Source organism: Mirounga angustirostris, unplaced genomic scaffold, assembly GCF_029215605.1.
Source record: "Mirounga angustirostris isolate CCGP_5_RB_7025 unplaced genomic scaffold, mMirAng1.0.hap1 SCAF_4, whole genome shotgun sequence".
NCBI lineage: Eukaryota > Metazoa > Chordata > Mammalia > Carnivora > Phocidae > Mirounga > Mirounga angustirostris.
The window spans coordinates 34,210,502-34,235,306 of NW_026991712.1; the positions used below are offsets into that span (position 1 = coordinate 34,210,502).

General features: G+C 36.5%; 1 protein-coding gene across 5 annotated transcripts in view; it reads left to right on the plus strand.

Moving 5' to 3' along the window:
* AZIN1 (antizyme inhibitor 1) overlaps positions 1 to 24,805 on the plus strand; it is a 31,734-nt gene that overhangs the window by 1,246 nt on the left and 5,683 nt on the right. For 2 of the 5 annotated variants that reach the window (XM_045896131.2, XM_045896127.2), the window contains exons 2-9: positions 3,255 to 3,392; positions 16,731 to 16,928; positions 19,193 to 19,366; positions 19,815 to 19,987; positions 21,905 to 22,039; positions 23,227 to 23,308; positions 23,771 to 23,845; positions 24,508 to 24,670. In XM_045896131.2, the coding sequence (XP_045752087.1) occupies positions 16,827 to 16,928; positions 19,193 to 19,366; positions 19,815 to 19,987; positions 21,905 to 22,039; positions 23,227 to 23,308; positions 23,771 to 23,845; positions 24,508 to 24,670 (904 nt within the window). In that variant the 5' untranslated portion in view covers positions 3,255 to 3,392; positions 16,731 to 16,826. Of the gene's footprint in view, positions 1 to 3,254; positions 3,393 to 11,324; positions 11,504 to 16,730; positions 16,929 to 19,192; positions 19,367 to 19,814; positions 19,988 to 21,904; positions 22,040 to 23,226; positions 23,309 to 23,770; positions 23,846 to 24,507; positions 24,671 to 24,805 lie in introns of all 5 variants that reach the window. The other 3 variants (XM_045896129.2, XM_064588020.1, XM_045896128.2) reach the window with 3 other exon arrangements.

Sequence of the window (24,805 nt, forward strand, 5' to 3'; positions counted from 1 at the left end):
GTGTATGTTTCTTGGGCTACACTGCTGACTCGGAAACCTGATGTTCATATTTAACTGAGTTTTGTGGTGGCATCTTGGATCTGTTAAGATGTTTTCTGTTCCGTGGTGTTTCCACCTTTAAGCCCCCAGCTTGGGTGGGAACCTAAGGACTCTTAGGGGAGAGAGAAGTGCTCTGTGATGGGGAAGAGTTGATGGGACGAACCTGGCAGAAATATGGCTAATGATTGTCGGGCAAGGTCCTAATCTTTTAATTTTTTACAAATATGTGAGTGCAGATGCTGGTCATGAAGACAAAGGAGCCCTGAGGAGTTTACATTTAGTGGGAAAGATAGGCTCCTAATGATTAAATGTGATATAGTAGGTGCAGTAATCAAGTAATCAGTGCCTACTCTTTTGCCACTCTGGTTTAATTCATACATTTTCAAACATACAGAGAAGGCGAAAGAATTGTACCCTCTCCTAGATGCATTTAACACTTTGCTTTATTTGCCATCCTATCCTTTCATCAATCCATCTCATTGTTCCATGTATTTCAAAGTTGGAGACGCCAGAAACACTTCACCCCTCTTAACTTCAGTTCATAAGAACATATCATAGTTTAATACTGTTTATTCCTTAAAAAAAAAAACAAAAAAAAACTTTGGATAAAATTCACGTAACGGTAAAGTGCACAGATTTAAGTCTTACCATTTTATGAGTTTTGACCAAAAAAAGAGTTGTGTAATCCAGACCTGTCAAGAAGTAGAACATTGCCCTCACCCCAGAAACTTCTCTTTTGTGCCTTCAAATGCCATCCCCCCACTCTCCAGAGGCAACCAGGATTCTGATTTTTTTTAAACCATAGATTAGTTCTGTCTACTCTAGAACTCCCATGTAAATGGAATTACACTGTTTAGCATTATTTTGTGTAAAAGGCTTTAACTCAGCAGGTTTTTGATACTCTTCCGTGGTACATATATCAGTAGGTGGTTACTTATATTCCTCAATGGTAGTCCATTATGTGAATATTTTGCCTGATTTTATAAAATAAACTTTTGGAATAATTTTAGATTTATAGAAAAGTTGCAAAGGTACAGAGCTGCATACTTCTCACCCAGTTCACATTATTATTAGCATCTTACTGTGGTATATTTGTCAAAACTAAAAGTGACTTTGATGCATTACTTTTAACTAAACTGCAGACTTTATTTGAATTTCATCAGTTTTTAATGTCCTTTTTCTGTTCCAGGATAATCCAAGGTACCACATTACGTTCAGTTGTCATGTCTTCCCCATTTCTCTCTGATCTATGACAGTTTCTTAACCTTGTTTGTCATGTCCTTTTGACAGCCTAGAGAAGTATTGGCCAGATATTCAGTAGAATGTCCCCCAATTTGGCTTGTCCGATGTTTTTCTCATAATTAGGGTGGAGTTTGGGGGTTTTGGAAAGAACACCACATGGCAACTTTCAAAGTCATTGGTAAAGGCAATCGATATGTGTCATTCAGAGAAATACTGATGATTTGGGGCTTCTAGGCTTCGGGATAGTTACTGTAAAAGTAATGGGAGGGTGTGGGTGTGTGTGTGTTAGTGACCTGCTGACCAGTCAAGACTAGTTCTCCCTATGCTTGTTCACCTAGATATGAGACATTCTCTTCAGTTAAAAGAACTAGATTGCAATGTTGTTCGTGATCCAACTGATTTACACATTCCATTCTAAATGAGATTTATCTTTTCCTGTACCTCTTTTTCTCCACATTTTCATTTAATTTCCTTTATGGTTTATTTTAACTGTACAAATATTCTATTTATCCTGTATGTAAATGGCCCTCTTACCCTGTGTACCCCTTTTATTTTACTAAGGTGTGCCTTTCATATTTTAGGACCTTCATTTCCTACTAGTATCTTTTTGTTAGGTGGAAATGTTTTAGAGATCATGCTGAAGAACATTTTTGAATGTCTGAAGTTTAATATCCTTAACATTTTACATCACTGCTCTTGGGTTGCATTAAGCAGAATAGCTGTGTGGATACATGGGGGGGGGGGGCGCGATGAGAGTGTCTCACCCAGGATAATTCGTTAGGATAATTGAGAATGAACTCTATCTCTGTCTCCAGCATGAGTCAGCTTTTAGTTTATTTTTAAAATTATCTTGGTGTGGGAAGAATCAATCTTTGTTTTGTTGGAGTATATCATTTGGAATCTAATGTAAGGTTATAATCACTGTTACATGTTGGTATGGGTTCTTGACTCATGTGAGTGTGTGAGCAGATTCTCCTAGTAGGTTGAAAGAACCACAAGGATGCTTCTATCCTGGTGGAGACGAGAGATGCTTTATTTATTTTTTAATTTTTATTTTTTTGAGATGCTTTAGAGATGCCTAGAGTAATTCTGAAATTTCTCTGATTCTTAACATTCTAATTTCTAGTTTCATCATTTTTCTGGTTTCCTCGTCACCCTTTCTAGCAAATGCTGTCAGGTTATACTTCTTTAAAGTAGCAATCACCTAATTATTAGAAGTATAGATGTAGCAGTTTAGAAGTGAGAAGTCCATCCAAGCAAACCATAATAGGTAATAACCATTGCTAAAACTTAACATTTTGTAACATGTTAAGCACTTTTCACATTCATATGTTGTTCTAGTGATTGTAGACTTAAGTCTAGGTAGGTTAAGGTATAAGGAAGAGAGGTGTAAACCTTAAGTTACTTGCCTAATACACAAAGCAGCTGTCAAGTGTTACTTCACATACATGATGTATCAGCTAAGTCATAGATCTTCTTTGTGGTATGTAGTAAGATTTTACACTTTTTAAGTAAAGAACTTGGAATTTGGAGAGTAAGAGAAATGTCCTGGGTAGTTCCAGATTACAGATCATGCCAGAACATTATACATTAGGTTGATAAGGGTACTTGCAAATTTTCAATTTTAGGCCACTTAGAAATTTGGGTTTTTGGAGGATAAATAAAAGTGAAAATGAAATTAGATGAAGGCTGGAAACTGAGTGAGTAGATAAAACAAGTTGGTAAGAGGATCATGATATCAGGCTCTGAGAATTTTGTACTATAGCAGCTTGGAAATTTTTACTACAGAAAAAAGTGCTTTGGTAAACCCTTTGAAAACATCATTTGTGTAATGTGACTAATGAAACACTTTTAAAACTGAAAGTTATTCCTACAGTTAATCTTTAAGTCAATTTAATCTGCTTGAAGCACAACCTAACTTTTTTTTTTTTTAGTTTAGGACTGTTTACTACTACTTCTATTTCATTCTTTAGGGCGAACTTTCTGACCAAGTATACAACTACCCAGAGGGCCTAGGAGAAGTGCTGTATAGAGAGCAGTTCGACTTCAACGCTGAGCCACCTTGGGAACCTAGCTGATGATAGGGGGGTTCCATCTCCTAACTTGTCCATGTAAGTATTTTCACATCTAAGCTGGGGGTCATGTAAGATTGAAGTAAAGGAGAGTTCTTGTTGCTCAGTTTTTTTCAAAACTTGAAAGTGTACTTATCTCTTAAAGCGAAGTGACTCTTAAAGCTCTTTTAAAAATCTCTAAAGGCTTGGCAGTTATGGGTATACTGATTGTTTTGTATGCATTGTTTACCAATGATTAGATCACTTAATTTATTTTGGGTACATAAAAAGTATTACTGTATTTAAGTACGGAACACAAACTTAAGTTTTAGGAAATCTTACTAGTCCAGGTTTTAATATAAGTTGGAGAGATTTTTGTATTTCTGTTTTTAATTTAAGGTGTAGGCAGTGGTTTAGTCCATCATTCAACTGTTTGACTTGGTGAATTTTTAAATATTTGGGCTTAATCAGAAAAAAGAGACATATTTATTTATTTATTTTTTTAAAGATTTTATTTATTTGACAGAGACAGTGAGAGAGGGAACACAAGCAGGGGGAGTGGGAGAGGGAGAAGCAGGCCTCCCCGAGGAGCAGGGAGCCCGACACGGGGCTCGATCCCAGGACGCTGGGGTCATGACCCGAGCCGAAGGCAGACGCTTAACGACTGAGCCACCCAGGCGCCCCAAAAGAGACATATTTAAATAGAGCAAAAGATTCTTTTCTTCATTCCATTCACTGACGCTATGTACCCCACAGTATGGGATAGAAGAGCTGAATCTTGTTTTTCTAGCTTGAGCATCTTGCCAGGTATAATGTGATTACTAGAGTTTATAATTGTTTTATGAAATGACTTTCTGTGATACTCAGCTGGTGGGGCAAAATTGGTGGTTTTTAGAGGACTTACCGAGAGATGATATATGTGTGTCTCCCAGCATGTTACTTACTGAACAGATTTTCTTGGATGAATTTTGACTGAACTTAAAACTGCAAAATATAATTCTACAGTAAACTGTTCTTTGAATTTGTGCTGCTAAATTTGTATAGTTGTTTTTTTTTTTATATAGGTTTCTTGCTATTGAAATTTAGGTTTTGAGATTTGGATGTTTCTAAGTTGTCCAGAGACTTGGAGGTAATAATTGAAATTTTCAGGAAAGTTTAGGGTATCAATTTAGTGTTTCTATGGTCTGATGTTAGATTCTACCAAATAAAAATGTATGTTCTATCTAATTAAAGTAAGTTAAAGCAGACCTTTTCAACACATTTGCAAGGCTAAAGAGAGGGTAAAATAAACAGTTTAAATAATAGGATTTCTTGAAAGTTCTACTGACAGAAACCCGACTGGAGGATTTCTCATACTTGCTTTGTCCTAGCTGTGTGAGTTTGAGCAAACTGCTTATTTTTAAAATCATAGCTATAACTAGAACAGTTCCTTTAGCCCTGAACTGATAACGATGATTTTTCATTTTTGAGTGTATTAAGCACCCCTCGTTAATGTAGTGTGGGTTTTGGGATTATAGCATCATCTGTAACAGAAATACAGAATCTCAGCCCCACCCAAACCTGACTCAAGCTGCATTTTAACCAGGTGGCTTGTATACATAGTTAAAGAGAAGCACTGTTGCTGCCATCTCAGCCCCAAGTCTGTTATCCCTTGATTTTTGTTAGTCCTCTGTTCTATTTCCAATATATCTGATATTTCCCCCTCATTGGCTTGGACATTTAACTTTTCTGGGGTGGGGTCTAGTTGACCTCACAGTCATGAATAGATTCTAAAATGGAAATTCAAGAACAAGCTTCATGATTTAAGGAAGATCATATTAAAAGACAGGCTTTTAATTGAAACCTCTTTAATGTAAATATAACTGCATTATATTTAATATTTCTAGTGATGTTTCCTCTTAAACTTGTATCAGTGAACTGATAGGTTAATAAATGATTCTGCCAAATCTGGGAAAGTAGTTTTTATTTAAAATAATTAACGTAGTACTGGGAAAGTTCATAGTTTACTCCTCTTTTGGGGTTGGATGAGCACAGGTAGAATATCCTAAAGATACTTATTCTGCCGGTTCTGGCAGCCAGAGTAACTGATTTATTATGTCCAGGTACAATGTATATTATTCTGTTGAACAAAACTTTAGTACTGGAAGCTTTGCTACAAAGCTACAGGTCCACAATCCTTTATGCATATAATTCTAAAGTCTAAAAGTTACTTAAAATTTTATAGCCTTCTTGAAGAAACCTAAACTGATTTGGGAACAAAACCTTCAGCTGATGCTATTTTTATCTTATCCCAGTTAGTGCCAATATTCCTAAATTTTGTTGCAGAAATGTTATTACAGGGTGTTAGCTTGGCCTCCTGGAGAATGTTATATAAAGTATGTGTACTATAGTACTTTTCTAAAATCTGAGAAATTTTAAATTCAGAGAAGATCTGACTCCAAAGGTTCTTGACTAGAATTAGTAGAAATGGCAAATGAAAGTTCTACATTCCAGAAATGTCCTTAGATATCAGTAGGAGTTTGTTATACTGAACATTAAAATCCTGTGGAGCAACAATACTGTTTGGAAAACCAGAAGTCCTTAAAAGGGCTTAACACACTGGTCTTTGTGGAAAATACTTGGCATTGCAAAGCATATAGCTATGTGAACTCTATTTGAAAACGGTGTAATACTCCACTAGTTCTGTACAAGTGGTCTAAACTCTAGGATTTCCCTTCAGGTAAAATCAGGTAACTGTCTGAATTTTTAGATAGTTTATTAAGTATTTGGAAACTTGGGCAGGTGCTTACATAAGAGTTTTTCTTTGAAAACTTTTCTTTGGAATATGTGTATGATGTAATTTATGAGCACTATAAAGATATTTAACACTTGTAGTATCTGAGATTAATGAAGGTCCTGTAATTGTGGAAAAGCTTTTGAATGCCTTTAAAAGAGTTCCTTATGGCTTTATGCTGGTGTGGTTTTTTTTCCAGTGGGCTGATTCTCAACTTATTTTAGCTATCGCTGTTTTCTAATAAATTAATTAGCCTAATGGAAAAATTTTAAATAATCCTTTCCAGAAAACTAAATTCTCTTCTTTATTTTTTTTTTTTAAAGATTTTATTTATTTGACAGAGAGCGAGCGAGAGCAGGAACACCAGCAGGGGGAGTGGGAGAGGGAGAAGCAGGGTTCCCGCTGAGCAGGGAGCCTGATGCGGGGCTCGATCCCAGGACCCTGGGGTCATGGCCTGAGCCGAAGGCAGATGATTAATGACTGAGCCACCCAGGCGCCCCCTAAATTCTCTTCAACTGCTTTATTAGCAGACCTGGTGATGAAGTCAGATTGGATTAATAATTACCATATACTTTTTAATAAGTTGTATCTAAATCTAGAAATAGGTTTCTATTAATAGAGTGGTTTAAATGGGCTCTTAAAATTTGTCTAAAATATTTTATGTGGTTGTCATTAGTTGACCATGTTCATGTAGGAACTTCATAAGAATCATCATTTTAGGGCGCCTGGGTGGCTCAGTTGGTTAAGCGACTGCCTTCGGCTCAGGTCATGATCCTGGAGTCCCTGGATCAAATCCCGCATCGGGCTTCCTGCTCGGCAGGGAGTCTGCTTCGTCCTCTGACCCTATCCCCTCTCAGGTGTTCCTCTCTCTTATTCTCTCTCTCTCAAATAAATAAATAAAATCTTTAAAAAAAAAAAATCATCATTTTAAATATTCCTGTTTTGTCTCCTGATTGGTGATATTTACATATGCCTTAATAGGACCTGCCCTAACTAAATTGGAATTATTTTAACTAGGGAAAAAAATGTTCTGTATGAATTTACTAGTATTGTTTTCTCATGTTTTGCTGTTGTCAGTAGTCAGGTCAGGTTTTTGATTTACTATGGAGAAAATTGTTTGGATAATTTACAGAGTCTGTGCAAACAAATTCAACAGAACATTCATTAATGGTTGTTGGTGCTCTTTGACAAAAAAACAAAACAAAACAAAACAAAACTGAATAAAACTGCTATCCTTGAAATACACCATTTTTAAAGTATGTGTATCCCCTGGCATATGTAAAATAGTATTTGATGGTTCCTCACTGCTGGTGTAAATTAGGAAAGTACTCTGTACAAGCACAAGGTGAAGATATGTTAATGAATAACAGTGTTTGGGGAGCATGGCTTTTTTTGGGGGGGCAAATTTAGAATCTTTTCTGGGAGGGCCAAAAAGATTGGAAAGCAGTATAGACCAATTTTTAAAGGGGATAAAATGGTTCTTGCATTTATTACAAAAGATAGTTGAGCCAGGAGGATTAATAATGGCTACCAAGTTTTGTGTTCCATTACACTCCCTTGTGTAGTCTTATTTTCAGTGTTTTTGAGACCCCCTCTCCCCCCGAAATTTTGAGACACTTAATTCCAATTAGGAGTGAATGAGGTATTTGTACCTTGTAAACTATAAAATCTAGGTAAATAGAAGGCTGTTCTACGCTGGCCATTGTTCAGAGAAGCCTAAGGAGGCTGTCGCAAGTGAAGTGCTCTCACATTGGTAAGGCTTAGGAAACCGGTATTATTTTTGTCCTTCACCTCCATTCCAGGGTCATCCTTGCACACTTAAGCAATTTGTCACAAGCTAACTGAAGCAGAGATTTAGCCATCCTTTTCTCTATTCCAATGAATAATTTGAAGAACATTACGGCATGAATAGAAAATATTTGTACAGCATACTGAGTTACAAGGATTAGACTGATGTTCAGCCTGCCTGGGCCATACTTAGCCACCATGAGGTCTTAAAAGGCTGTAACTAATTGACTTGGAGAAGGACCCAAGATAAATTATTTTCAAATGCTGCTCTCTGAACTTTTTGCCTTTTTTTCATTGTCTTATGTAAACACACATTTTAAACATCTTTTCTAAACTTACTATGGAGTTTGTTATTTTTTGTGCCCCTACAGTCTAACTTTGTAAACTTGTGAATTGATCTTTGTTACCTTGAACAAAGTTATTTGGAGGTGGGGCAGTTTTTAATCTGTGTGTGTGGACCTGATCCTTAGAAATTTAAAATTTGTTAGGAAAATAGCATCCTCTAAGCACTGCTGTGTTCAGTATAGTAGCCACTAGCCAGGCAGCTATTTAAATTTTTAAAGTTAAAACTAAATAAAAATTTAAAATTCACTTCTCAGTTGCATGAGCCACATTGTGAGTGCTGGGGAGCTATATGTGGCTAATGGCTATTGTTTTGGGCAGTGATAAAGTTTCAATTATCACAGAAAATTCTTGGACAGCATTGCTGTAAGATATTGTTACTGGGAACATAAGTAGCCGTAGTAATCTTAATAACATTGATTAGTAAGAATCATAAGTTACACGTTCTCTTCTTTCTCCTTATATTTAATTAAAAAACTTCTTTAACTTGTAGGGGCTTTTCAGTTTTATATTTTGGCTGAATTCTTTTTTTTTTTTTTTTTTTAAGGTTAAAACTCCCTACTATGATTTATGTGCCTATGCAGACAATATTAGGTTTATTTGAATGTATGACTTTTCATCTATTTCTTGCTTTTTGCTGTAAGGATCCTCTTGGGCCCAGTTTATAAAGAGCTCCTAAATAAGTATTGTATCATCTAAGTTCAGTATGGTCAACATACTCTATTTGGCATGACCAAAAGTAGGAAGGGGTCTTTTTTTTTTTTTTTTAATTGACAGAGAGAGAGAGAGAGCAGGGACAAAAGCAGGGGGAGTGGGAGAGGGAGAAGCAGGCTTCCAACAGAGCAGGGAGCCCGATGCGGGGCTCGATCCCAGGACCTGGAATCATGACCTGGGCCGAAGGCAGACGCTTAACGACTGAGCCACCCAGGCACCCCAGGAAGGGGTCTTATGTTCAACGTGGACACTGTAACAAAAACGATCCCCAAATAATTCTCAAAATGAGGTATTGTTATCCTAAATTCATGAAGAGCTCCCACAAGTAAAAAAAAAAAAAAAAGAAAGAAAGAAAAAGCCAAAAAAGGAAAAATGAGCAAAAGAGTTGAAGACCATTTTTCACTAAAAACCTAACAGTTCTATGTAGCCGTGGACCAGTGCTACCTAAACTGCCAGTCAGCAAGCTAGGCTCTTGTACCACAATGTAAAGCATTGTACTGCTTGGTTCTTAACTTCTGAATCAGCTAGTTTGCAGGCCATAGTTTGAATGGCACTGCCTCTTAGGTACATAAATAATAAAAGTTATGTCGTAAATAATATTATAAGTAATGTGGGAAGTAACCCATGGATCCAGGTCAGATAAATAAATGGAATATCTACACAGAATACTACACAGCAATGAAAATTAATGGACCCTGGTCATATCTATCTGCATGGGTGAATGAAGCCTATAAAGTTGAACAAAAGTCAGTCATGGTAGAAAAATAACAGGGATGCTATTTATAGTTCAGAACCAGTAAAGCCAATGTTTTAGGGGCATAAAGAACAATAAAACTATTACTAAAAAGGAAATGATTATTAGAAAAGCAGGAACATGCTTATTCTAGGGGACATGCAACCACTGCCACGTAGGAAAGATGTATAGGGTTTCTAAGGTATTCTATTTTTTAACCTTGTATTTGCTGCAGTCATTGTATTGCACGTGTGTTTAATCTTTCTAATTGGAGAGGTGACAGATCTGCCCTATAAGGTAATCAAAATAGTAATTGGTTTAAATAGTAATTTGTTTAAAGAGTTATTCCCTATACTACACCAGGAAAGCTCAGAAAGCTTAATACAGCTATAGATATCCTGTTCATGTTGTATTACAGTAGTTATCTTTAATGTTACTGCATCTTAATTACCAAAAGGGATTTAAGTATTTTTACTTGCGTGAAGTACATATACTTCTTCCAGAAAAAACTAGCCTTCACATCAAATAGTCAAGACAGATTTTTTTAAAGGGAGCCTAATCTTGTTGGCTCCATATGTAAAAGTATATTGGTATTAAAATCCTATGTTTTGTTTTCTCATTAAGATGTATTTTTAGAATCTTGAGACTTTTCATGGGGCAGCCTATTGGGCTCATTTCCTTTAGGGTTTTTTCCCCACCCAGATGTATCTCCTATTCTTGCTCTTGTCTTTTTTTTTTTTTTTTTTTAAAGATTTTATTTATTTATTTGAGAGAGCGAGAAAGAGAGAAGAGCACATGAGAGGGGGAAGGGTCAGAGGGAGAAGCGACTCCCCGCTGAGCGGGAAGCCCGATGTGGGACTCAATCCCGGGACTCCAGGATCATGACCTGAGCCGAAGGCAGTCACTTAACCACCTAAGCCACCTAGGCGCCCTGCTCTTGTCTTTTAAAATAATTCTTCAGCAGTAAACCTTTAATGTTCTTCCTCTAGGGTTAATCAGGGTGTTCTTTTTCTTTTTTTTTTTTTTTAACCTCATCACCTGAAAAGTAACTTTAAGGGTGTTTATTGCCATTACTGGTTTTCCACTTACTGTTGATTGAAGCAAGCTCTGTCCTGATTATCCTAAGTACTCAGTGTAGGTTGTTGTTGTTATCCATCACTTATTTTTAGTCCGGTATGGCAAAAATCCATATGGTCTTAACAGTCATCGCACAATTTATTGGACTTCCTGCCATTTCCAGTATGTAGCTTCCTGTCACTGTTCTGGTGGTTCGAACCTTCTTCAGACCTCACATCTATAATGGCAAAGTCATCTTTGAGAATCCTCTTCTAATGTTCTTTTGCCCAGTTATTCCTAAAGGTATTCTATGTGGTAAGTAACATTTCGGTCAGAGGTAGAATGCAGAGGTGACTTCGACAGCATTGTGTCTATTGTTAAAGCTGTGAGCTGAGTTTTAAGTCCTCAAATCATATGTTAAAAAACAAAAAGTGCTCTTAGGCTTCTTTACAGTAGTGGTTGTAATTTCAAAATATCTGAAGTTCTCATTCTTTAATGAGTAAACGTCCTTTTAGAAAAGTGGTTGATATATTAAGGTTGGGTTTCCTGCTTACATGTATCTGAAACAGTACTCTCAACCTTTCAGCTCTCCCTGTTCTACTTCCAGGGAGGTCTTCACTTCAGAAATCCAAGACTCATATTCATCCAGCTTGGTGTCAAGTGGGCTGTTGCTGCCAGAATTATCTTGTGATTATTTGAGAGATGTATCAGTTTCTTCTGAAGTACAACCAACTATAGAAGCCTTTGTAGCAGGTGTGTAACAAGGCAAGTGCCCAGCTGCTGCAGCAACTACTCTTGGAGCTACCCTGTCAGTGAACATGAGGACTCAGCGGCCTCATGGAAGGCTCCAGGGAGCAGGGTGCAGTTCTTTGGAGCCTTTTGTTTCTTTGGCAGCTCTTCGTTAAAAAAAAAAAATGTGTTATCAGAAAGCACCAATATGAAGGTGTGAATAAGGAATGTTAAACACTTTTTTCTTCCCAGCTACAATATCTAAGAGGAAATCACTTACAAAAGTAGTATTGTGATTACAGCAATTGTATTAGTGTGAAGTAAGCTGAGCTTGCTTTCACCATACATTGGTAAGGTGTTTGGTTGTGAACATGGCGTAAAGGCTTGTAAGTAGAGAATACTTCCTACTATCTGTTGGTAAAAACTTCAGAGCTTTTATGGAAAGTGAATTTGCTCCTTTTGGAAATCTAAGATTTACACAGATTTTTCTGAAGTTTAATGTAAACAATTAAATGTCTAGCAACACCAAAGTATACATAGTGGGTCATAATGTGTTAGAGCCAGTAAATCAGTCCCATTTCTGATTTATAAGCCATAAAAAACGGTGCGGTGTCTGTTGAAAATTAACACCCAGGATTGGAACGTTGGGGTAAAGTTTGGCATTGCCTGGGTTGGAGTGGCTTGATGGAGAGATGTCTGGAAAATCCCTGTGGTATTTAAAATTGAGGTGGATTAACTTGGTAGATCTGGTATACAATATAAACTGTTCACCCACAACACATACACACTTATATTTTCATTCTGGTTCCATAGGACATGCTGTATATGTCCTAGATTTTTGGTTTAACATCACCAAGTAACTTTAAATGCTTCTTGGAAAACTAGCAAAATATTTCTTTAGTGCCTTGAGGCAGAAATGTAGAACATAAACCTTTTTGAGATAGTGGCGCTTTAAAATATTTTTTGCTAACATGTTAAAATTAGGCAAAGGCTCCTGGAGGTATGATTATGAACTACTTTTTAGGACTCTTTCAGTGAGATTGGGGTATAATATTGGGGATAGGAGAGAAATAATCAGCCTACCCATAACCACCTACTTCAGCCTTTTCAGTTGTTGGAAATCTTGGGCTTCCAAGTGACATTTCATTTGAACAAAGGATTTGTTGGCTCAGAAAGTGCTAGAAAATTTCTCTCTTGAAGATCTTTATGTTTTGCAGATTCTTTAGAGGTAATTAGTTTTTCCTGGGCATAACTTTTAGTTTTTAGCAGTAACTGACAGTTGAGCTTTGCATTTATATGTGAGTTACTTTTGTATCCTGTTTTGGGGCACCTTTTAAGAATGTGAACGATGGACCATCTTTTTCAACACTTTGAAGGAGTTCATTGCTGTCACATCCTAAGCTTAAGAACTCCCCATTCTTGGGGCGCCTGGGTGGCTCAGTCGTTAAGCGTCTGCCTTTGGCTCTGGTCATGATCCCAGGGTTCTGGGATTGAGCCCCGCGTTGGGCTCCCTGCTCGGTGGGAAGCCTGCTTCTCCCTCTCCCACTCCCCCTGCTTGTGTTCCTTCTCTCGCTATCTCCCTCTCTGTCGAAAAATAAAATCTTTAAAAAAAAACCCCAAAACTCCCCTTTCTTAAGAGTTGTGAACTCCTTTGTCTACCTGTTGTGAGCACCTGTTCTGAGCTAGGAATTATGGGAGCATCAAAACCTTTAGGGACCATCCAAAAAGATAAACTGAGATCTCACTTATGTCCGCTGTCTTTTTTTCGTGTTGGTTTAACAATTGCAATGCTCAGTATAATTAAGGAAATCAAATAATGTTACATGTACTACATCTATTTTAGTGGTTTGGGTGTGTTTGTCTCTTCATTCTTTTTGTTAGGTACTGCCAGTAGAGCAAATGAATTTTATTTTTCCATCAGAGTCCTTATGTGAGTCAAATAGGGATTGGTGAACCAAACTATGGCTACTTTTGAAGTGAGAGTTGAATTTTAATGATAAAACCATTTCACAAGCATTCTGTGCTTAGAGCATGATGCACTTTCCAATGTTTTTATTCATGTTTTTCATTATTTGTCAACTGTTTTAGTTTGGTCCTGGGTTATCCTTTAAAATTATTTCACTTCTACAAAAGTCTCATCTATAGTGACAGCTCAATGGTTAGCTGAAGTGGATTTGGGGATTTACTGCAAAAGCGACATGAGGGAACTTAAGCTAATAGAAGGGGTTATGCAGGTGTATACATTTGTCAAAATGGGTGCACATTGTTTCATGTAAACTGTTGATAAAATGGATTAAAAAAGGAAAAATAATTTCAAAGATTTTGTCAGAGAGAGAGCACACAGTGCAGGAGCCCCATGCGGGACTCAGTCCCAGGACCCTGGGATCATGACCTGAGCCAAAGGCAGACGCTTAACCGACTGAGCCACCCAGGTGTCCCAGGAAAAAATTTCAGATTTGGGGTTTACCTGAGAATTAGACAAAAGATAACGAAAGGAACAGCAAAGTTAAAATCTAGAAAATAGTTACAAAGGCTAAAAGGCTATGAGTAGGCTTAATAGGATGTTTTCATACCATATGTAAATTTAGTTTATTAGAACTATGGGAATTTATAAATCTGAGAAATGGTTACTTGATCGTGGAAATTCGATAAAGCTCTATCAGACTGAGAGTTACTGTTGGGTTTCTAAAAGGAATTCTCTTTTTTCTGAGGGTGAGGGTGCTCGGGAGACAGATTTTTTTTTCCTTTTAAAAAATTTGATCGTCACCATCTCTAGGGCTAACTAATTGTTCTGTGCCTCAGTGTCTTCACCTCTAAAGTGGGGGGTAATACCGTTATTATGGTTTTAAGGATTGAGAAAATTAATATGTATAAAATATTTAAAACAGTGCCTGGTACGTTGCTCAAAAAACTGTTAAGAACGTGGCCATTCAGCAGGTAAGTAAGACTGGATGGGTTGGTCTGATGTTTTTAAGTATTGAGGATCCTGATGCTAGAGGAAAATTTCCCTTTCTGTAAGGACTGCAGCTATAGGAAATTGAGGTACATATCGTTGTGACTTTAGACTTTTTGGCAGCAGTTGCCTTGGAGGTCTATGATTGCTAACCTAAGGTTCCCAGTTAAATACATAGAGACTTAGTCTCATGAACTGAAATATTAGGCTGAAGATCTTAAGTATTTTTCATTATTAATAGAAGAAATGAAAGGGGTTTGACCACAAAGATTTGTGATGCTAAACTTAACTGAAAGTTTCAACTGTACTCTTTCTTACACCTACCTTTGAATTGATTTTTTTTTTTTAATAACCTTTATCTTTTCTCTTTCCCTTAGTGCATAGTTGAATGTCCGCCTAAATTGTTAAAGGTTGTTTAAAATAAATATGTATCCTCAGGCCTAGAATGTCTGCTTTCTGGGCACAGGTTTACATCAGTCCTTATATAACAACCTTTAGAGAATGTCCAGGCTACAATTTCACTTTACTGCCTAAGTATTAAGTCTCACTTAGATATGCCTAAGTTAACTCCTTTCATAAAATATCCTCAACTTTTCCTGTTTGTGCTGTTGCTTGAAAGAGATTTGGAGAGCTAAACTGAATGTAGTTGACTTCTTGGAAATGAAGTTGTGTTTTAAACGTTAAGAAAAACTAAATCTTGGTTGTATATCATGGAATTTGATTAATATTATGACTTAATGGAATTTGTTTTGGTGCATTCAAAAAGCTGACCCTTTGAGAACCACTGAAATGGAGTATACCTTTAAGATGAGGGCCATCACTGAAGGTGAACACTAGCACATAGAGTAGCATTGGAGGGAGGGAAAGGGAGAATCAAGAACACAGGAAAGGCTGTGCAAGTTTTAAAATAGATGGCCAAGAGCTGGTCTGTGCGCATTATTAATGTGGCACCCAGAAATCAGGACCAGACAATGAGTATCCTGTCTGGAGGACTTGTTTTGCTAATGGACTTTTTATTTATGTTAAAAGAAATCCTTGCCTAAAGTAACCTTTAAGGACCAGTGAATTCAGCAAAGAAGATAAATAGTATATGCTACCCAGAGGAGAATGGGTGTTCTGGGGGAGGGGAAAGATTTCTTCTGTGGGAGAGAGATTGGATTTAGCCTGCCTTTTTAGAGTTCTTAGTAAATGGTTTAGGATGTACCAAGTGCCTAGCTTGTACCTAGTTTTAAATTACGCTGGTATTTTTGTGTTTCTGGCAATTGGCAACTTAATTTTAGCTCTATTCTGAAGCAACACTTAAGTATTTTTTTTTAAGATTTTATTTATTTATTTTACAGACACAGCGAGAGGGGGAACACAAGCGGGGGAGTGGGAGAGGGAGAAGCAGGCTTCCTGCTGAGCAGGGAGCCCGATGCGGGGCTTGATCCCAGGACCCTGGGATCATGACTTGAACCGAAGGCAGATGTTTAAAGACTGAGCCACCAAGGCGTCCCTTAAACAAGTATTTTTTATTCATATGCTATACTTTTTTTTTTTTTTTTTAACAGCAACCTTTTGAGGAAGCAGTTAATATAATTAACTGAAGTTTAGAGAAATTGAGCTAGGATCACATAGCTATTAAATGATACAGCCACAACCACTGAGTCTCCTGACTTCTAGTCCAGTAAGGATTTCAGCTTACTTCATGATAAACTTGAACGTTGCTAACCTGATGTAGCCGGTACCATTTTCAGATTGAGGTGAGACCTAGGCAGTCTGTATCAAAGCTACAGACGGTCCATTAAAGTCACTCTCCACCCCCACCCATTTCTGTTCACTTCTCGCTTACTGTAGAATTTAGAAGACTTATATCTGCAGTTACCTGCTAGCACGCCATGGGATATGCCTGGTAGTGTATTGAAGCTTAGACCAGTATTTTAATTTCTTGGCTGCAGATAGGTATTTCACTAGCTTTTTTTACTTACAATGAATTTTTACTGAAAATTGTGTTATGAAAAAAAGCAAGATGAATAATACAGACTGGGTCTACAACTCTGTGTAAATAAGGTGACCATATTGACTGGTAATAAACTGCACATGTGTGGATTATCTTAAATTGTCATATTGAGCTCAATTTTTAAATGTATAAAATACATTCACTTTAAAATGGGCACTAAAAGATATTGAATGATCCAGTGTATCTGCAAGTGTTAAGTGAGCACAGATTCCTCACTAAATTAGGCACTTAGCGCACTTTCATTGACAACTCCTACACTAAGGTTAACTAGTGAAATAATACAGACTTTGAAAAAACTTCTATTTTGACAGTTTGTTGCATATTCTAAGGACCCAGACATAAGGCTTGGTGGCCCGTCTCTTGTTTTTCCTGGTTTATGACTTTCGGCTTTGTGGAATACGGCTGAGATGAAAGGATTTCTTGACGATGCAAACTACTCCGTTGGCCTGTTGGATGAAGGAACAAACCTTGGAAATGTTATTGATAACTATGTTTATGAACATACCCTGGTAAGTGTGCCATATCACATTTCTCAGATACAGCGTTTATAAATTACTGAATTCTAAAACATTGCTCTATTTCCAAGATGTTGGTCTGATAAAAGTACTTTCTTCAGATGTTACCTTTTCCAGGTTGTCTTAATTTGATGCCCCCACTTCCCTTGAGTAGTGATGAAGTTCTTTCTAGCCCACATTAAAACAAATGCTTCTAACAGCTCTTTCTCTCCTGTGCCTTTTAGCACTCAGCTCTTGTATGTTGTTTTCTTGATATGTTGCTGTCCTAGTAGTCACTACATGGCTTCTTACTCATTTTTCTCAACTATATGCTTGAGTAGATTATAATTTATATTTCAGTTAATCTTGGTTGTATATTGGCTGAGAATTTGATAAGTTACACAGAATGCTTACTCTCTACTGCACCAAGTGTCAGCTTCTACAGACTCATATTCACTGCTACATAAGATTATTTTTGTTTTGTACTTAGTGATAGAGTTAACTTTATTGCCTTACTGATAAAATTTGCTTCTTTGTTGGAGCTAATTTCCCATATTCCTCAAATTTGTTGAAAAATTTTCATGTTATTGGTGTTCAATAATAGGATAACAAAAAACTTCCTTGACCTTTACTGATGTGCTCAAATCTCCCCACACCTCAGCAAAATCCCTTTCTCTCTCTTCTGCCATCAAAATTTGGGGGTGGGGGGAGTGACACCTGTCATACTGTTCAGTCTGTTGTATAACCAAGCCATTCTATAATTAATTCTCTCCTGTCACTAGGGAACCTCCTAGTGGAAGTATGCTGACCTTTCTCTTCTCTAATTTTTGCAACGTTCTTTGTGGGTCAGATAATGATCTTTGAAATATTCCTTTCATTCATTCATTGTCCTACAATTCTTGAATTATCCCACATTCAGTAACATTTAGTGAGGGTTATTCTGAAATCCTATTCTCTCCTAGCAGTGTCATCTAATTATATGGCTCAAGAGTGATTACAACCGAACATCTTGTGGGTTGTTTTGTTTTTAAATCCCAGTTCTCTTGCTGGTAGCCATAGTTGCCTTGGTTTTTTTGTTTTTTGTGTTTCTTCTTCTTCTTTTTTTTTGTATTAAAAATAAGTTTTCTGTCTCTAGAACATTAGGGATGGCATATCTTGAAAGGATGGAGTAACTTGAGTTTAACTGTCCCCTATCTGCCATGCAAAAACCATAATTTGCAATCATGTCTATTTCCTGGTCAGTATGTTCCAATAATGTACATTTTTAAGTGTGTATTAACTGAAAGCAGTAATACTGTCTTCGTGGCTTTTCAAGCAATATTTAGATGTGTATTATAAATAAGATTATTTTTATTTTTTTAAAGGTATTTGACAGCAAGAGAGGGAACACAAGCGGGGTGGGGCGGGCAGTGTGAGAGGGAGAAGCAGGCTTCTCACTGAACAGGGAGCTCGATGCGGGGCTCCATTGCAGGACCCTCCTGAGCTGAAGGCAGACGCTTAAGGGCTGAGCCCCCGAGGAGCCCCTATAAATAAGATTATTGTCTGCCGTCCAACCTTACTGCTTTCCCTGACATGTTATAGTCCTTTTACCCCTAGAGTAGCTATGTTAAAATCATTTTATAGATCTCCCCAGATCCCTAATTAAAATCTGTTTTTAGTTTTGAGGGAAGAATATCCTTACTCAGGTTTATCTGACGTTTAGTGTGCTAGTGTATTTTTCAAATACAATTTTGTCATCTCTACCAACTTTGTCTCCTTAAACATTGGTTTTGCTAGTGTTGCTTTACCATCCTGTGTTGCTTTACCATCCTGTCGTTAGGTGCAATTTATAATGGAGATATGTAGCTTATTTTGTTTAACATTCCTGATTCTACTCACTGTAATAGGAAGTTAGATCCTGAACTATCAAAGTGAATGTATTTTAAACAGTATAGGAAAACATGGAAGGAAACAGGTGGTCTCCTCCTCCTCTACTCCCCCAAATGGAGGCAATTATGAAGTAGAAAGTCCCTATAATTGATAATTTTTTAAAAAGCAAAGTAGAGAATATTTTATATGCCAGCTTAGCACAGCAAAAAGTCAAGTTTAAAAAGAAAAAGGTGTTTGGATTCTCCTGTGTTTGCTGAATCTAGCTTAATTACTCTTAAACCTTAAATGTAGTAGTGTATGTAAATGTATATATCGGCTTATTTGTGGAGGAAAAAGGGAGTTCTTTACTACTTATGGTACTCTATTTTCAGTAGTTCTTTGATTTTTTTTCCCCCCCATGATCATAACAGACGGGGAAAAATGCATTTTTTGTGGGAGATCTTGGAAAGATTGTGAAGAAACACAGTCAGTGGCAGAACATAGTGGCTCAGATAAAGCCATTCTACACAGTAAAGTGCAACTCCGCTCCAGCTGTACTTGAGATTTTGGCAGCTCTTGGAACTGGATTTGCTTGCTCCAGTAAAGTAAGTATTTTTCATTATTTTGTCACTGAACTGCAACGTTTTAGAACTCGACTTTAACTTTTGGTTACAGTAAGAAAAATTGCAAGAAGTCTCAGTTTTGGATGTTTTTAAACTCTTATGTAAATTTGCAGCCTAATGGAAATTTACAGAGTTTTCAGGTATACCAGTGAAAGGAAAGTTTCAGTGAGATGAGACTTTAAAAAGCCTTTTTTTTCTTTATCTTTGATCAGGAACTTTTTATTTGTTCCTCATTCTTAGGTTAGAGCTAGCTAGACCATTAACTTCCAATGAGAGTAAAATAATTCTAAACCATGAGATTTCTCTGATGGTGGTTACACCTTTTTGAAGGATTTTAACACAGGTAGTGTAACGTATAAAGTAGTAATTAAATGAAAAGTAATAGAAATGTTGCTTTTTAGATGACACTATTTAAAATGTGTTTTTATAGACTGAAATGGCTTTAGTGCAAGAATTGGGTGTATCTCCAGAAAACATCATTTATATAAGTCCTTGCAAGCAAGTGTCTCAAATAAAGTATGCAGCAAAGATTGGAGTGAACATCATGACTTGTGACAATGAAGTTGAATTGAAGAAAATCGCACGTAATCACCCAAATGCCAAGTAAGTGTAAAACTAAGTACATGGGAATATTACCTTATGGCTTAGGGTTTGGGTTTGTCTTTGGCCTGGGAAAAGTACTTTTATGTAGAGCAGTGGTGTGTATTAGAATTATTATTATTTTTTTTAACTTACTTAAAATCCTATATGGAAAATGCTAATAGCATTTTATTGGCTGCCCACTTCTGATCCTTCTTGTAGAGTTGGGATGAGATAAGGACAGTTTGGAATATGAATTTATAAGCTTTAATTCAAGGAAGAAGATGTGGTTGTTGGAATAATAAAATGAGGGCCACAGTTGTATTTTCATAATCATATCAACCCTACTAGTTATTTATCATGTTGGGGACAGGATGTGTGTTGGTCAGCTTCTTTTCCTAGTTGGCTGAGGATTTAATCTGCCTTTGGCTGTAGCTCCTAAATGCTTGTCCTTAGTGACAGTGTCTGTCTTAGGAGCCTAGTCTGTAGATTGGAGGGGTTTCTTTTTTAAAGACCCACTCTTCTCTTTGAATAGGAAGTTTAATATATATTTTTTTACTTGTACCTGCATGTATCACAAGATATTTTTTTTTTTTAAAGATTTATTTATTTATTTGAGAGAGCGAGAATGAGAGAGAGTACATGAGGGGGGGGGGAGGGTCAGAGGGAGAAGCAGGCTCCTTGCTGAGTAGGGAGCCTCATGCGGGACTCGATCCCGGGACTCCAGGATCATGACCCGAGCCGAAGGCAGTCGCCCAACCAACTGAGCCACCTAGGCGCCCTCACAAGATATTTTTAATTAAAAAGTTTACTTTTTAAAAGCAAAAAAGGCAAATTTCATGAACTGGTATGTCAAGAGCACTTTAGGATCTACTAAAATTATATTGTATTAGTACAAAATTGCTTCTTTTTAATGGGTTATTACATGTGTTCCTGAAAATGTGTATCATATCCATATATTTCTTGTACATTTATAATTTTCTTACTGACTTTGATGGTATTCTTAGGTGTTCCAACAGGATTGAGTACCCTGAAAACCTTTGTTTGGATAAAGGCCTTTTGGGGGAAATTTTAGTGAACCACTTGTCTCTAGGAAAATCTTTCTGTTCTGTGATCTTCTGAAGATAAGCCCTGATTTGGGGTTACTGTGTTAACTATAAAGTGGATGGTACATTCTTAATAGAGCTGATTCAACCCATAGGAAGAATAATTTGCTTTTATGAGACTTAACCCCTTCTGATCAGCAGTCATTCATCAGGACTTCCTTGGGAAAACGGTCTTACAAAACAGCATTTGCATATTTTTGGGTTTTAGTGGTTTGTAATTAACTTGAGTATCTCCTGAGACCGTCTCAATCATTTGTCTTGGTTGTCATGATTTGGAAGAAAATACTAAGTAGATTTGAATCAGTATCTAAAAGGCTACTGTTTAGACACATAAAATAACTCCAAGCTTGCCAATTTTTTTTTAATAAGATGGAAGAGATTAATAGGAATTTTCAGAATAAGTGGTAGAAGGTTAACTAGCTGAAACAGTTTAGGAAACTTGAAACATGTAAAAGCCCTGATATTTTTCACTGAAAGACAATGATGGCATTGCTATTCAATTTAGTCTCTCTAGGTGGTTTTATGGACTGATGGACTTCATTTGAAAGTAATGTCGTCTTTCATTACAGAGCCCAACTGACTCTTGCTGCTACAACAGAGTCTTAACTTCCTGCATTTTCCAAATTCCCATCCTTGTAAGCTTCATGCTTTAGGCCCTAATGGCTAGTTTTTTCTCTATACAGGATTGTTTTTCATTAGGTTCACTTGATTCAACCGTCGCTGGATTTGGGAGCAATGGCAACATAATCAACATACTTCCTACAATCTTCAGGCTTCACATGTGCTGATGATGATGTAAACCAACTCTGCCCCAATCATCTTCCCCTTCTCTTAGGGTCTTACTACATATTGCAACAGAAGATAATATTGGAGGCGAAGAGGGTCACATGAAGTTTGGCACTACCCTGAAGAACTGTAGGCATCTCTTGGAATGTGCCAAGGAACTTGATGTCCAAATTATTGGGGTTAAGTGAGTATTTTGTTTTAAGCTTCCATCTTACGGTGATAAGTCTTTGTCTTTCCGATGATAGATTACTTAACGCTTCATTTGCATGAAGTCTAATAGATTGAATTTTCAGTTTAATATTTATTTTTTTAGTCTAGGAAAAACAAATATGTTTTATCCTTCATATAACTTTGTGCATATACCTCCCCCTTGCCTAATTAAGAGATAAAATAGTAAATGAAAATTTAGTTAGGTTAGGAATGTAAAACCCCTCCTTTTAAATTGGAGAGGCTGTACTAGAGTTCTAATGAATACCAAAATAACATTCATCTGAGTTGTCATTTTGCTTTATTTTTTCAGCCCATCTTTAAATTTTTTTCCTTCTCTTTTTAATCCCTTGGGCACACCAGTACGACATTGTGTTACTTTCTTGATTTTTATGTGTGCAGAAATGGATACCCAGGTTTAATGATTTGATCGTAATCTCAGAACTATGATCTGAGTCAGATTTGGAACACAAAGCTCCACAGTTTTTGAGATGCCGGTCCATTGCCAATCTTACTACAGTACAAGATCTTGCTTTTTAAATATTCATAACACTGTTAAGTTTAATTCTGTCTTAGGTGAAAAATATTGACATATATTTGAGAATTCTCATATTTCTATTTTTAAAGTTAATATACAGTAAAATTGACTTTTGGGTTTATACTTTATACCACTGCCATGATCAGGATACAGAACCGTATTTCATTTAAATTTAAGTATTCTGTTCTGAATTTCTGATAAGTATCTCTTAAGTAATACAAGTGCTCAGCTGAATTAATGTTCGTTTGTATTTCACAGTAGACATTTTTATATTTTGTCAGATAAAACTATACATTCAAATTAAAGATTTCATGACCCAATTTTACTGCTAGTGCTTGTTACTTTACTATGTATACATAAAAGCATGCCCTTACCTGATAGTTATAAAGTCTGATAACTCATTGTTAAAAATTCTTTATAAAATTACAGTATTACTCAAACATTGTCTTTTCTGAAAGGCTGGTTATTATAACTTGGATAATTAGAGGCTTGTGCTTCCAATTCTTTAAATATTTGATAAGGTTACTGTGAATACTGTGTCAATATGGTGAATGAGAACTGAAAAGAATTACAGGAAGGGCTTCTGAAATGTACTGTTGCTTTAAATTTATTACTCTTTCTTCCAGATTTCACGTTTCAAGTGCTTGCAAAGAATCTCAAGTATATGTACATGCTCTATCTGATGCTCGATGTGTGTTTGACATGGCTGTAAGTTTTTTTCCTTAAATTATTTTGATATTTTAAGCCAGGATCTTATTTATTTTTCTTTTTCTCTTCATCTCTTTCTTTTCAAAGATTTTATTCATTTATTTGAGAGCGAGAGAACTTGCACGCGTGCAAGTGCGCATACCCTAGAGCAGGAGGTGGAGCAGAGGGAGAGGGATAAGCAGACTCCCAAGCAGCAAGAGTTGCATACAGTCAATATTTTTTAAGTGCGTAAAGGGATGAAATAGTAATTTACTTGCGTATGTCTATAAGACAGTACAGACATCATCAGGAAGACGGTATATACACAACACTGAATAAATCTATTTCTGTTGGTAGAGACCAAAACCATTGCCATACTAAGGATTAGAACAGATATTTACTTCCTTGGGAAGGGGTTTTTGAAATGTCCTTGTAGTCCTAACTATTTGGATAAGCATTTAAAGTATTTTTTTCCATCTCTAGGGAGAATTTGGCTTCACAATGAACATGTTAGATATTGGCGGAGGCTTCACAGGAACTGAATTTCAGTTGGAAGAGGTAAACTTTGTTCAGTGGATGGATATACTGGAATAATCTCATTTCTTTGCTACTTAAGTGGTAGATATAGACAAGGGTTTAACAATGGCAGGAAATAAACCCTGTAACAAACATCTGTTTAAAATTTGATTCTAAGAAGATGAAGAGGCAATGAGAAGACCTAGCTAACTTTGAAAAGCTTAATAAAATTCTATGAACTCTATAGCATAAAACGTTTGTATTCAGTTGTGTTTCTGCTCTAATGGAGTACTTGATAGTACAAGTGAATTTATAATTTGGACAGTTGAAGCTGTTTTATCCGATACACATTACTACTCATCTTCCTGCTCTGCCTTCCATCCCTCATTCTGTAGTATCTAGAAACTGATTTGATGTTTTGCTCCTTCATTGCTGTTGTTAAGGAGTATAGAAACATATCTTTAAACAGTCACCAGTAACTATTTGCTATTGGGATTATGAAATTTTTAAAAATAATGTCATTCTGATAATATAAATTTTGATGTCTCAAAAGTCTGCTTAATTGCTTGAAGATAATTGCTAAATAAGCTTTCTGGTCTGTAATTGGAACTACTTTGGTTTTAAATTTTTTAGGAAACCTATCAGTCTCTTACTGTGACTTATCTAGTTCAATACTGAAATCATAATGGGTTTAAAATTCATAGGTTAATCATGTTATCAGCCCTTTGTTGGATGTCTACTTTCCTGAAGGATCTGGCATTAAGATAATCTCAGAACCTGGAAGCTACTATGTGTCTTCTGCATTTACACTTGCAGTTAATATCATTGCAAAGAAAGTTGTTGAAAATGATAAATTTTCCTCTGGAGGTAAGTTACAAAGTTTATAATTTTGTTTCTGTTTGATAAATTCATCTTCAAACTAATTGCAATTATTTGATACTAGTCGAGTGTAAAATACTGTAGGACATGGAAATTTACGGATTACGAGGTTGTGGGTGATCT